General features: G+C 30.9%; 2 protein-coding genes across 2 annotated transcripts; both read left to right on the top strand.

Annotated features, from left to right (window-relative positions):
* Window positions 1-1124: 1124 nt before the first annotated feature.
* LOC129302293 (4-coumarate--CoA ligase-like 1) lies at window positions 1125-6219 on the top strand. The gene is made up of 6 exons (XM_054941066.1): window positions 1125-1589; window positions 2683-3264; window positions 3351-3543; window positions 4660-4805; window positions 5542-5609; window positions 5710-6219. Exons 1-6 carry the CDS (start codon window positions 1167-1169, stop codon window positions 5963-5965), a joined length of 1668 nt encoding a protein of 555 aa, XP_054797041.1. The 5' UTR covers window positions 1125-1166; the 3' UTR covers window positions 5966-6219.
* Window positions 6220-13352: 7133 nt separating this feature from the next.
* Window positions 13353-14928, top strand: LOC129303402 (fasciclin-like arabinogalactan protein 1). The gene has a single exon (XM_054942692.1). It carries the CDS (start codon window positions 13463-13465, stop codon window positions 14717-14719), a length of 1257 nt encoding a protein of 418 aa, XP_054798667.1. The 5' UTR covers window positions 13353-13462; the 3' UTR covers window positions 14720-14928.
* The last annotated feature ends 234 nt before the right edge of the window (window positions 14929-15162 follow it).

Here is a 15162-nt window from a genome sequence, read left to right as displayed (position 1 = left end):
TATTAATTTTTTAATAAATTATGTCACATCCCTGGCTTGGGATCCTAGTTTCGCCACTGCCATGCATACCCAATCTAAGTTGCAGGAACTCACACAAGTGATGTTCATCTTCTAGATCACCATCCTGTCGTTGAGAGAGATAGGAAATTCCCTATTGTTGGAGCTTTCTCGTTCTCGTCATCACAATCTCGTGATTTGCCATTTTAGGAAGATGGTCTTGTGGTTCTCAACGTCAACGTTGGACATCTCTCTTGTCTCTCGCTAATCCCTATCTGAAAGTCACTCTCTCTTTTTCAGAGGAAGGCGAGTTTTGTTCAAAGAAATAGAGATGGATTTTGTGCTTCATGTCTCTAGTTGCTCCAGCTGCTCTTAAATCTCTCAGTCCATTGAATTAATGTAGCAATAGAGATAACCCCATGTGGCGACATTCACTCAATACATATGTCATTGGGACATGGACTGAATCCAAATCTCGGTGCATGACCATCTTCTTGATGAGTTTTAAGAAAATTAGTTTTATAAAAATTTAGGAATATTGTATTTCGAAACTCATGCTCAATTAGGATGAAAGTAGGTCTCTTAACTCAAATATTACTTAATTACTTTCATAATTATCTGTCAATGAAATAGTAGAATTTTACCTCCTACTTTTGTAGGCTATATATGAAATTAAACCAATCAATCATTAATCAATTTAATCAGTTTTCATGGGCTTGGTTTTAACTTTTAAGGGACATATAACTTTTAGTCTCTTAAATTTTGATTCAATATAATTTAATCATTGTAGTTTATAGAGTTAAGGAATCGTAAGGACTGAATTATATTGAATCAAAAAAACTTTTTAAATTAGAGAAAAATTGATAGGAATCCTCTCCATGTACCAAAATAAACTTACAAAAACAGTTCACCGACAAGCCACCATGAACAATCTGACGTGAGATAATTGCAGTATATACAATAGAAACATTATAGTCACAGACAATTTGACAGTGACAAAACATGATTCAACAAACTTTCACCAACACACCACACAGCAAGCCAATTTCACCCACACACAACAAGCATGATCAGAAACTCATGTGATCTCTCTCTCACACACACTTTATAAACCCCAAGTTCTTCACCACCACCACCACCATTATCATCATCATTATCATTACCACAACATGGGAAGCATCACGGAGATGCAGATGCAGGAGGAATTCATCTTCCGAAGCCCTCATTCCGGGGTTGTTCCGGTCCCGGAGAACGTGACGCTGCCGGAGTTCGTGCTTCAGAACTCAGAGTCATACGCCGACAAGGTGGCGTTCGTGGAGGTCGGGAGCCGGAAGGAGATAACGCACGGGCAGGTGGCGAGGGACACAGAGAGGTTTGCCAAGGCGTTGCGATCTTTGGGTGTGAGGAAAGGACATGTGGTGATTGTGGTGCTTCCGAATGTTGCTGAATATGCGATTATTGCATTGGGGATTATGGCCGCCGGCGCAGTGTTTTCCGGTGCCAATCCGGCAGCTCATGTTTCGGAGATCAAGAAGCAGGCTCAATCTTCTGATGCCAAGCTGATTGTCACCAATGGACTCAACCATGAAAAGGTGATTCGCTCATTAATTTGGCTATGTTCAGAGGATTAATAGAAATATTTGATATAAATTAAGGAATAACAAAATTATTTTTTACTAAGGTATTGGATCTCTCCTTAAACCGATCGAGTTAGCGGTCTAAACTGCAATTAAATTAAATAGAGGTAAATCTAGTAATGATTATTATTATTATTATTTTTACTGAAAACAATGTCATTTTAGTAAAAAAGCAAAGTGAAATATATCTCTTCATTAAAAAGTAAAACACATTTTAAATAGAATTATAATTAACTCATTATCTTTAATCAGTGATAGCATACTTCTATGTTTATCTTTATTTAAATAGGATGTCTTACATAAGGGTTGAGTTGCTTATTTTTCTAGAATATTTTTCAAAAAAACTCACTAATTGCATATTAAAAAAATAAACAAGCCGGATGAGGAGTGTCTTCTTTATCCTTATTTTACATTTTCCTTCACTACTGTTAGATCAAAACTTTTTAAGAGTTCATATTTAATTTTTTATAAAATTATTACTATTATTTCACATAAAATATATAAATAAAATATTATAAATTTAAATTGTTTAGATCAAATTTTAATAGTTTATATTTATTTATAGACTTTTATATAAAATTAAAATAATAAATTTATCAAACACTAAATTATAACAGTTAAAATTTTGATCCAACAATGAAGAAAAAGAATAAAAAAGAGCATAAAGGAAAGAGGAGGCACTCTTATCTCAGAAATGTCTTATATTTATTAAGATCTAATTAAAAATATATATATATATTAACTGAGGGAGTGTATATATATATAATTCAACTTATTATTTAAAACTCATGATGAAACTGACTAGGGGGTAAATTCACCGATTCAGTAATTTTACCAGCCAAACCGCATTAAAATTTTAATAGAACTGAAATTGTGAATTTATAAATTTTATGAAGTTAATCTTTTTAAAATAGAAAAAAATATTTTATATTTTATAAAAAATAATAAACTGAGCCGAAATTTTTTTTAAAAAAATTCACATAAACGTTTGAATCTCAGTTCTTAGAATTTCAATACCATGCTTGGCACTGTACTGAAATCCTCGCAGGTCAAAGGTATAGGCCTACCAGTGATAGTGCTGGACGACGAGCCCATTGAAGACGCCATGAACTGGAAGAAGCTTCTAGAAGCAGCAGACCGAGCCGGCCAAACCGGTCCAAGAGAACCCATCTCACAAACCGACCTCTGTGCCATGCCTTTCTCCTCAGGAACCACCGGACTCTCCAAGGGCGTCATGCTAACTCACAGAAACCTCGTCGCCAACCTCTGCTCCACCCTCTTCGGAGTCGAACCGGAGATGGTGGGTCAGGTCACCACCCTAGGATTGCTTCCCTTCTTCCATATCTATGGCATCGCCGGAATCTGCTGCGCCACGCTGAGGAACAAAGGGACGGTGGTGGTGATGGGCCGATTCGAACTGAGAAGTTTCCTGAATGCTTTGATAGCTCACGAGGTCATGTTCGCTCCGATCGTGCCTCCGATCATTCTGAACTTGGTGAAGAATCCGATCGTGGATGAGTTCGATCTCTCTAAGCTCAAGCTTCAGGCCGTTCTCACGGCGGCGGCTCCTCTTGCACCGGAAGTTCTCACAGCGTTCGAAAATAAGTTCCCTGGTGTTCTTGTTCAGCAAGTTAGCCAGCTAATTCTATTTCTACTTACTGGTAAAAATAATATAAAAATTACAACTTTGAACCCCAAATTTGGGTATAAATGTAGGCGTATGGACTAACAGAACACAGCTGCATCACACTGACGCACGCACACAGAGGATTAGCGAACTCAAAGAGGAACTCAGTGGGCTTCATACTCCCAAATTTGGAAGTGAAGTTCATTGATCCTGACAGTGGCAAGCCCCTCCCAAGGAACACTTCTGGCGAGCTTTGTGTGAGAAGCCAGGCCGTCATGCAAGGTAATGTGTGTGTATTAATGCTGTTAGCAAAAGCCCATCCCTCTGTGTGGATAGCTCTCTCTCTTTAACATTGGTCTCTCTCATGTCTCCACATTATCTATCATAGCCATCTTTTTAACTTTTTTTTTTTTTTAATAAAAGCATCAATATCACATGCATGAGTCTAAATATGGGGATGGACTAGGCTATGTTTAGGTGAATCCAATAATGGAGTGTTAAGGGTAGGCTTGGCTTGCTTTAAAAGAATTTTTAATGTTTTTAAAAAAATATAAAATTTTTATATTTGAACAAAATTATAATTATTATATTTTAAAATATATTCTATATAAAACTAATATTAAGATCAAAATAATTAGATTTAAAATTATATATAATTAACAACTGTTAATTATTTTTACGTAATATTAAGTTAAAAATGAATTTTAAATTTTGAAAGAGAAATAATTAAAAAAATTGAAATGATAAAAATTTATCCAAAAATATTATTATAAAAATAATATAATTTATGATAACTCTAAACAAATAATATCATAAGATAAACATTTTCAACGGAGCATTTTAGGAGAAAAAAAATACAAAATGACATATTTGTGGGCCAAGTTTGACAGGGCTTGACCCCTACCCGATACTCGGTCCATAGTTTAGCCCGATGAGCTTAAATGGCTCTGGCTAAGCCAAACTTACCGAACTTTCAAGTTACATGCATAGAAATCATTTTAAAAAACTAACCTATTAAAAAATAGAGCAACTAACACTTATAAACCAACGATTAATTAGTACTGAAATGTGATCAAATGCATCACACTTCCTTGTTATAAGAACCTATATATTATGGCAACTTTTCATAGGCAAAATAATTTGGTTAAATTTAGTTAAAGCTTTTCGAGCTTCATCAAAAAAATTACATTCAATAAAGTTCATTGATCAGAAAAATTTGTTGAATTATAGTTAGGAAAAATCAAAATAAATGAACTTTTCAATGGAAAAACATTATATATAAATTCTGTTGATAAAGGATCTTATATATATCAAGGAGCATGAGTGAACAAAAAGACGTTTGAGTGATATCATCGAAGTGATGAAAGAAGCTAATGAAGGTGTGTGTTGTGGTTTCAGGTTACTACAAGCAAGTGGAAGAGACTGCACAGACAATTGATAAGAATGGGTGGCTTCACACAGGAGACATAGGCTTCATTGACGATGACGACAATGTGTTCATTGTTGATCGTATCAAGGAGTTGATTAAATACAAAGGCTTCCAAGTATGTCTTCTATTTTTCTTTAATCCACGCAAAGTTTTCTCCCTGTTCCATTCCTTCTTTTATAATTTAAGTGTTTATTTTTCTTTCGGTGTTTTCTGGGATAACAACAAAATAAACTTGTATGAATACATATTTTTTATTAGAAGAATCATAGTTAAGTCCCAACATATTAAATTAATGACACTTAGATCTTCGATGATTTATACAGTTACAAAAAGAAATCTCATATACAATTTAATAGTTATATTTGAAATTTAAATACCCTATTTTCATTTGCACTTGTTTAGATAGATATTTATAACTTATTTTTAAATTTTTTTTGCTAGGAACCTAAATATCATTAATTCAAAGTTTTGAACCTAATTGTTATTGTCTCTCTCTCTTTTTTATTTACTCGATTGAAATCTTGATATTGTCCATCAATGCCAACTCCTGCTGACTGCCAGTATATGCTACCAACAACATCTATTATTGTACTTAAAACCTATTTTAAAATTAATTTTATTAAGAAAATTTCTTTTCTTTTGTGTTTTTTAGATGTGGATTTTTTTTTTCCAAAACATGATGATTTCAACAATTATTTATTCCTTCTCCACTAAAATTTATTCTAGAAAATAATTTTCATCGCAAAACTGTTTTGATAACAACATACAAAATAGAAAAGAGAATCAAACAAGCCATAACTTTTTGTGCTTAAATATATAAAAGAAATGTAATAAATGGATGAACAATGCAGGTTGCCCCGGCAGAGCTAGAGGCCATTCTTCTATCTCATTCCTCTGTTGAAGATGCTGCCGTCGTGCCGTAAGCAATAATTAATTAATTAATTACATTCATACATATAACTATTAATTAAATCAAAGAATTTAATTTGACAATAATTAATTAATTAATTAATTAACAGAATAGCAGATGAAGAAGCTGGAGAGATCCCAGGGGCAAGTGTGGTGATGAGCCCAGGTGCTCAAGAGACTGAAGAAGACATCATCAAGTTCGTTGCTTCCAACGTTGCTAATTACAAGAAAGTGAGAGTGCTTCACTTTGTCGACTCAATCCCTAAGTCTCCTTCTGGCAAGATCATGAGGAGGCTTGTTAGAGACAAAATGCTTCATAACATGCCTTCTCACTCCACTAATCCTTCTCATTCAACATCGGCCTGACTTTTCATTTATATAACAATTTAGTTGGGTCATATCTGTCTCTACTATTAGTGGGATCTACTTGGAAACACTTGAAAGAAAGAAACTGAAAAAAAAAAAAAAAGATGAGTATGGAGAATAATGCTTTTTAAAGTTTAATGGAGTTTGATCACCTCCATGTTAGTATTCCCTATCTAAGTTTTCTTTTTTTGCCAACTATGTATTATTCTCTAGTCATGATGATCAATTAATCTCAATCAAATTATTGTGTACTATATCGATCATTTTGTCAATTTGAGGAACTTTATCAATTATTTTTTGAAAATTAAAACAGATGATTTTTTTTCCATAGCGAAAAACATCCTTTAAAGGATACTGTAAGATGGATATGTATGTGTGTTTCAGTATCGTAATATATATGAGACCAGTTTCACTGATTGAAATATACTCTTTCAAAAGATTATAATCAACAAACAACTTAGATCTTGTTTAATTTCTGTTTTTAAAAACAAAATAAAAGATTACTTGGATAAATATCTTAGATTTAAATGTTTTGAAAAACTGTTTTCATTTATTTTATAACATACTATATTTGATTATTATAAATCATCTTCAGTCATAACCGATCACTATCATATGTTATTATCATGAATCGTTAGCAACTACCACTATCAATTGATGCCAATACTTGTTATTATTATTTTTTTTTTTTACCAGAGTCAATACTTGCTAGTTAGTTGCTCAACTCTCACTGTGAGTCTTGATAACATAGGAGCACTTGTAAAGGAAACCTTCCAATTCAACTTTGGGCCAAAAGAAAACCCAATTACATTATCTTCTGCTGAGAATGAAAATAAGAAGAATAATTAAAAACAATATAATATCAATTAAACTATGGAAGAAAATCATGACACCCAAACCTATCGCACGTGATATTCTATACGTGTTAAAGTTGTTCTACATATTTTCTTTTGATAAAACCTCAGCTTATCTTGTTATAAAAAAAAAAAAAAACAGCTTACTTTCGCCGCCTTTGGTGTACACAACAACAGTACGATCAGATTGGCTTTCGGTTCAGTGACAACTGTAATTTGACGGTCGGCGATGCGGAATGGATTCCATGCTTCTTCCTCCCAAAACGTCACCGTTTTCACATTTTCTTTCTTTTTGTTAATCTTTTCATACATTTTTAGACAAAATAACAAATACTAATAAAAACCATTAAATATAATTTAAGATAAAAATATAAAATTTTAAAAATACTCTAAATTCAATACTCCATTTATAAAAAAATATTAAAAAAAGAAAATACATGATAAAGATAATATTGTAAAAGCATCATTAATAAAACTTTATTTTTGTTAAAGTATTTTACATTCTAGAACATTAAATTTTTTTCAAAAGTGTCTTATGATTTGAGTCAAAGGTAGTATCATATTTGAAAAATACTATTTTTAGTTCCTACACTTTACTTGAGTTTTGATATGGGTCTATGCATTTTGTTTTTTGTGTTTTAAGTTCCTATACTTTTCTTTGTCTGTAACATTAGTTTCTATATTTTCAGAGGAATCTTGACATGGCTCAAATGGTGTTAATAATGATAACATGTTAATTAACACCGTTAATTTTGTGCTTGTCAAATTGATGACGACATGAAATTTTTCAATAAGCAAAAATTAAAAAAAATCTACATCAAATGAAATAAAAAGGCTGAACTCTTTAAATGATTAGCAAAATGCACAAATTCTATGTCGGCTTTTTTAAAAAAAATTATTAAAATTCTTATGTTAACATCAATTTGACATGGAAGCAAAAAATTAATGTTCTTAATTCACATGTTAATATTATTAATACCATTTATACCATGTCAATGTCTTTATAAAAATGTATGGACTAACATTGCATATGAAAAAAAAATATAAATCTGAAATACTGAAAACAAAACCTAAGTATTATATCAAAATTCAAACAAAATATAAGAATTAAAAGTAGTGTTTTTGCTCTCATTTTTTTCACTCCATCCTCCATAAGACCATAATGTGTATCTCATTCTCCCATGTACTTATGTCGTGTCGTCCTAGCAAAGTATAATATTTTAAGGTTCGTTTAGCATTGATGGAAAATTCCATGAAAAATATGAAAATATGAAAAATCCCATGCAAGTGAGGTTTTTGACTTTTTGTCCTTTTGTTTTTTATCTTACCCTTTGACAAAACCCAATTCCAGCCACAGTTCTTCTGACCTTAACCTTAATCAGAGCAACCAAACGCGGGATGGAAGATGGCAGCGATGATGAAGCTGAATGATAATTGTGATAAAAAATAAACATATATATATTTTTAAAACTCGAAGCCATGATCATCTCTATATTTATCTTCATTTCAATTTCCACCAAAATATATTTCGACGTGCCAAAACAGGCAGCAAAAAGGTCAAGCAAATGAGAAGTTATAACGTGGCTACATTGAATTGGAAAGGCCAAAAATGATGAATGACCATGATTACACTTTTTACAACCACCCGCACTTGATTGTGCCCAAGGGAGCAAATAACGAACACTTTACAGCCCTGCCTCTGCGATTTTGCGATTCTTTGCCTCTGGAGTGGTCCATCAGACCATCACTCTCCCATGATACGCTTGCTGCATCTTCTCCTTTGAGAACCCCTTTCATGTGATAATTTAGAAAGTCAATGAGTTTTTTTTTTTAAGGAGACAAAAATAGAAGACAAATTAATTAAAAAAATGGTAAGAGAGATAAAAAAAGAGAAATGAAGGTGGCATCTTGATGGTTTTTTAAAAAAATAAAATTGATAATTTCAGAAAAGAAAAGGAGAGAATTACATGTAAGTTCTACTTAACACAATTAATTACTTTTAGATCCATTGATGACTAAGTTTAGAAGTATTTTCTTATCTTTATAATTTTATTTTTTTATGAATAATTATAATGAATTCAGATTCTTCAAAAAAAAAAAAGAGAATATTTTATATATGAGATGTTAGCTTCTTAAGAAGTCGATATACAATTTGCTTCACTTTTATACTTTATGAAAAGTTGAAATTTTTTTAATGCCGCGGACGTAAAAGGCGTCGTCCTTTGATTAAAACCTTGCATTAAACATTAATTGAATTGGATTTGTTGATAAAAGTATACGTACATAAAAATGATAGTCCTGTGAGGAATTCTTACACAAATCCTAGTATACCACGTCATTGGTATTTTTTATATCCAATAAAAATATGCCATTATATATAGTTATAAATATAAATTGATTCTTTTATTGATGATAATAGATAAAAAATATAAAAATTAAAAAGATATCTATTCCAAAAATAAAATCATTAAAAATAATGACATATAAGATTTTAATTAAATAAAATAGTACAATTTTATTGGATAATTTACAAATGACATGATGTATCATGTTCACGCAAGAATCTCTCGTGCTATTAATAAAATGCTATTTTTTGAACTAAAAATTATAAAGCATTTTTAATTAATTTCTACCTTGAGGAAAAAAACTAATACTCCTTCCAATCTTTAATATAAAATAAAATTAACTAACTTCACTCTTATTAAGAAAGGATAATTATATCTTTAAAATTGTTAAAATTAAAAAATATATAATTTTTTTAATTTCAATCTTCTTTGTAATTAATAACCATAATAAATTGTTATTTAAAAATTTAAATAATGATAAATAAACAAGCGTTAATATTAGAAAAATAACTTTGCCTTATATCAAGGATTGAAGAAGTTTTTAAACTTTGTCTTAATGATAGAATAAAGTATCATTAGAAATTACACAGGGGCTGTTTGAAACTGTTTTTATTTTATTATTTTAAGAACTAATATTTTGTAAAACATGTTTTAAAAATAAAAAAATAATAAAAATAGGTATTTTCTTCATTCTCCCTGGTTCTCCAGAATAATAATCACAGAATATCTAAAAATTATTTTTATTTTTCTATTCTCCAAAATAATATTTTATTTTTTTATTTTTCAAAATATTTTTTGAAAACACATCATCAAACAAATTTTTTTATTCTATTGTTTTGGAGAAAAAAAAAAATGTTCTTATAACATGTTTCCAAACAAACCCATATTCTTTCTATATCTGTTTTAAACTTTGCCTTATATTATTGATCGAAGAGAGTATCATTGAAAGTTACATATTCTTTACATACCTATTTGTTTTTTTTTCTTTTTTTGTAAAATCGTTCCATATCTATCTTTATTTGATAGGATATCTTATTTTCAAATAGTTATAAAAATCTCATTAATTTTATTTGCTAGTGAAATTTTTGAAGAATATCATAAATTTTAAACATGATACTTAAAAAAAAGCTTTATAATCTTAGTTCTTAAACAAAGGTAGTGCATTTGATAAATACTATCTTTGATCATTATTATAAGTTATTTTCAACCATTTTATTTGAACTAAAACATTAAAAAACTTCAACTTTATCCCTATTAAAAAGAGAGAGAAATACAATATTCAAGGAGTGATATAGAAACAATAAATTAACAAATTTTCCTTTTGGCTATTTGCTAAAAAATTTAATTAATGCTTCATCTGGATCATAATATAGAGCATTTTTTAAAAACTCTGCTTGGGCTAAAATATAAAGCATTTGGAAGAAATTATTGCATGAACTCGATGTATCATGTCATTCATGGTTTGTCAATAAAAAAAAAATCACGTTAGATGACTGTAAATATAAATTTATTTTGTTGTCATTAATGATGATATAGAAAGAAAAAATAAAAAAAATAAAAAACACTATATTCATTAAAATATTTATATATAAAATTTAATTTGATTTAATTAGCGTAACATATCATATTTTTATTGAACAAGCTATAGATCACACGGTACATGGGATCTAAGCAGGACTTTCTTGGGAATTTGATAGGTTATATATATAAAAATATAACTAAACCCTTAATTTGTTATAATTGTGTTTAAAAAAATTAATGATAATATTTTAAATAAGTCAACTATTGTACTTATACCATTTAAGGGTATGATTGAAAATATATTAAAATTTTTAGAACATTAATATTTTAACTAACTTTTTAAAAAAACATGAATTAATTAATAATAATTTATATTATGGTAGAGAAAGTAATTTTCTATATGACTTATATAAGGAAGTGCTCCCTTCATCCTAAATTATGAGAAAATTTTAGATATAATTTCATATATTAATAAATTTCATTAAATAAATATAATAACCTTATTTTTTAAAACAAAAATATAAATTTTTAAAAATAAATTTCATTTAATATATTAAAAATAAAAAAGAATGAAAACTAAATAAAAAATATAATATTTTACTATTTATTAAAATTTTAATTTTTTTAAATAGTTCGTATTTTGAGACGTGGTATCTTTTCAAGGATATTTTATAATTTGAAAAGGTGGACTACCTTGTAACAAGTACACGAGGGCAGGTAAATTAGAAAGTTGGGAAACCATATAAAAAGTTACAATTTCCAGTGGAAAAGAAGAATTCATTGATTTCCACGCTCGCCGTTTCTTATTTAAAAAATGATAGAAAAATTTTAAAAAAATTAATTAATTTAAATTAAATTTTAAATGTTAAATTTTATAAATTTACAAATTCAGCTTTTGATTTTATAACTTTATTATAATAAATTTATAATTTATTTTTAAATTTTAATATGATTAAAAAATAAATAAATTTATTTTTATTAAAATTTAAAGTATAAGTTACAAATTTATCATAATAAAATTAATTTTATAAAATTAAAAATTAAACTTATAAATTTTTAAAATTTGACGCTGAATACCTCAGTTGAATTATTATGTCCTTCTCCCTTTCTTATTCTTATCAATTATTAATCACTACCAAATCACCGCCAAGTTATCCAAAATAAAAGAGTCACAGACAAATGAGTAAAATTATTGTTGATGAATGAAGAAAAGGACATTGGTCCAAAAAAAAAAAAAAAGAATGAAGAAAAGGACAAGAAAAGATGGGGTGCCGACTGGGACCCATATGTGTAAATTCCACTCCCATCTCTTCCCGTTACGGAGCATCCTACCGTTACAAACCACCTCCTCTGTTTATTTATTATTATTATTATTTTATTTGAACCTGCTCCCAATCCTTATAATTATCTTAAGCTTTGACTTAGTTGGATTAATTAGATGACAAGTTGCCTCAATAAGCTCAAATTCAGAACTCATGGCTAAGATAATACAATTCCTTACATTTTCATTTACTGCTTTTTTTTTTTCCCTTTTATCTACCGCGCTACTCATTTGTATAATCTTATTTACAAAAAATAACATATGCTTTAAATATTATACCAAACTTAAAAGTTTAGACACAAGATTAATGATTTATGAATACTGTGAGTTGTTAAATTTTTTAGATTATATAAAAATATATTAAAATAAATTAAGTGAGAAAAATTATCAATTTTAATTCGTTTTGAAATTAGAATATTTTGATTTAATCAATTTAATTTTAATTAAAATATTCAGTCTTTCCAACTTACATCTATATCTCCCTAATGCATCAAAATTTATCATTAATCTACGAACAATGTTTTTTTCAAAAGCACTGGATAAGTTCATTGATTTTTTCGGTGAGAGGAAATCTTATTTTTGTCAAATAGTGATATTAATTTTTTAACAAAATATATGGGAGAAATTAAAGTAAAAAAATTACTCCCTCCATTAAAAAATGTAAGACATTGTTAATCGAATCTTACCTTCCAATAAAGTAGTTACCTACTTTTAAACTAATCCTATCTTTTTATATTTATTCATATTAAACACTTTATAATAAATATAAAATCATTATCAATAAAGTTATTTTTGAAAAAGAAGATAATTAATTATATCTCGAAAGATTAAAAATACTTTATATTTTTTAACATCTAATTTCTCAAAAAATACCTTATATTTTTAAATGGAGGGAGTATCTTCTAAATGATAAATTTATATTTTGATGATTAAATAAATATTTCTCTTTTAAAATTAAAAAATATCAATTTTTATAATTTAGATCATTAATTTATTATAAACCTTTGCGTACCATTCACTTCTTTTTCTCGTTGATAATCGCCTTGTTTCATGTTATAAAGAAAAAATTTAGTTAATTTTTCAAATATATCCTCAAATTAATTTAGCAAAACAAACCGAGAAAGCAAGGCAAGTACCGTATGAGGATCAAGTCTAATTTGTTTTTCTTCTCAGGGGCATTTTAGGTACAATGATATTAATTTTACCTTCCACTTAAACATTATACAACACATCAACGGCTTCATTTCCACGCAAAAATAAATGTACGGTAAAACAGTAATTTTATTTTTCGTTCAAAAAAAAAAAACATTAATTTTATTCAAATTTAAGCTCCATTGCCCTCAGCCTCTCTCTCTCACAAGTGTTTTCCCTCTCTCTCTTGTGCATCGGCGAGACTGTCTGCTCCCTTAGCCTACAGGATAACTTAATCTGTGCATCTAGCTCACGCGCTCCCAAAATGCAGCTCCGGCCGCTCACCACCGTTGGGACTATGCTCCTCACGGTGTTGCTACTCGTCTCCGGCTGCATCACCAACGCACACAACATCACCAAAATTCTGGCCAAGCACCCTGAGTACTCCACCTTTAACCACTACTTGTCCCTCACGCACCTTTCTTCCGAGGTCAACCGCCGTACCACCATAACCGTCTGCGCCGTCGATAATGCCGCCATGAACGAGCTTCTTTCCAAGCATCTTTCCATCAATACTATTAAGAACATCCTTTCCATCCACGTTCTGCTTGACTACTTCGGCGCCAAGAAGCTCCATCAGATCACCAACGGCACGGCGTTGGCCGCCACTATGTTCCAGGCCACCGGAACGGCTCCTGGATCTGCCGGATTCGTCAACATTACGGACCTTAAAGGTGGAAAAGTCGGATTTGGTGCGGAAAACAACGATGGAACTCTCTCTGCTTATTTCGTCAAATCCGTTGAAGAGATTCCTTACAATATCTCTGTGATTCAGATCAGTAAGGTTTTGCCGTCAGATGTGGCGGAAGCGCCTACACCTGCGCCCAGCAAACAGAATATCACCGCCATTATGTCCAAGCATGGATGCAAAGTCTTCGCCGAGACGCTCTTAGCATCGGATGCGGAAAAGACCTATATGGACAGTCTGGACGGCGGATTGACGGTGTTTTGTCCCGCGGACGATGCTTTCAAGGCTTTTCTGCCGAAGTACAAGAACTTAACGAAGGCAGGGAAGACGGCGTTGCTGGAATACCACGGCGTTCCGGTGTATCAGCCCCTTGCTACGTTGAAGTCTAACAATGGCTTGTTAAACACATTGGCCACCGACGGAGCTAACAAGTATGACTTCACAGTGCAGAATGAAGGTGAAGAAGTGACTCTGAGGACCAAAATCACGACGGCGAAGATCACCGACACTCTAATCGATGAGGAGCCTGTGGCGATCTACGCTATTAATAAGGTCTTGTTGCCAAGGGAGCTGTTCAAAGCGGATGCACTGGCTCCTTCTCCTGCGCCGGCACCGGAGTCTGCAGCCGCCGACGCACCCGAACATCCGAAGAAGAAAGGAAAGAAAGCAAGAGCTGCTGCTCCTGCAGATTCAACTTCCGATTCAGACGCACCAGCTGATTCGCCGGACATTGCCGCAGACGACACGGCGGACGATAACGGCGCCGTTCTGTTTGACGGCTCCTTGTCCTTTACTGTGGCGGCGGCTTCCTTTTTCGGGTTCCTACTCCTGTGAGTTAAGTAATGAGATGCTTTTATTTATTTCATGATTCATTCACTTTTTGAAGGCCTTTAATTAGGAAATGATGTAGAAAAACTTTATAGTTATGTATTTTTTTTCTTAATTTAATTTTTAAATGTGAAATTTTATTTATGTGGAAAAGAAAAATTGTTCAATGTTGTGAGCTTGTGATTCTTAATGTAAACTTGATTCATCAGTTGTCATTTGCGGTGGTTGGCACTGTAGAACTATTTTGGTGTAAAAAAAAAAAGAAAGGACACTGTATAACTATTTATATATATATATATATGTATGTATGTATGTATGTATTTATAATCTTGATACTTTACATCTGATGAGCTGCGTGATTGTCCGATTTTCTTGGGTTAGATAGATTTATTAGTTATTGGCAAAAAAAAGTTCAAGAACAACAACAGTGGTATATAAATTACGCAGCT

This window comes from Prosopis cineraria, unplaced genomic scaffold, assembly GCF_029017545.1.
Source record: "Prosopis cineraria cultivar Desert tree isolate PC_DT_omini unplaced genomic scaffold, ASM2901754v1 PC2, whole genome shotgun sequence".
NCBI classification, from domain to species: Eukaryota; Viridiplantae; Streptophyta; class Magnoliopsida; order Fabales; family Fabaceae; genus Prosopis; species Prosopis cineraria.
This window is presented reverse-complemented; position numbering and strand designations above follow the sequence as displayed.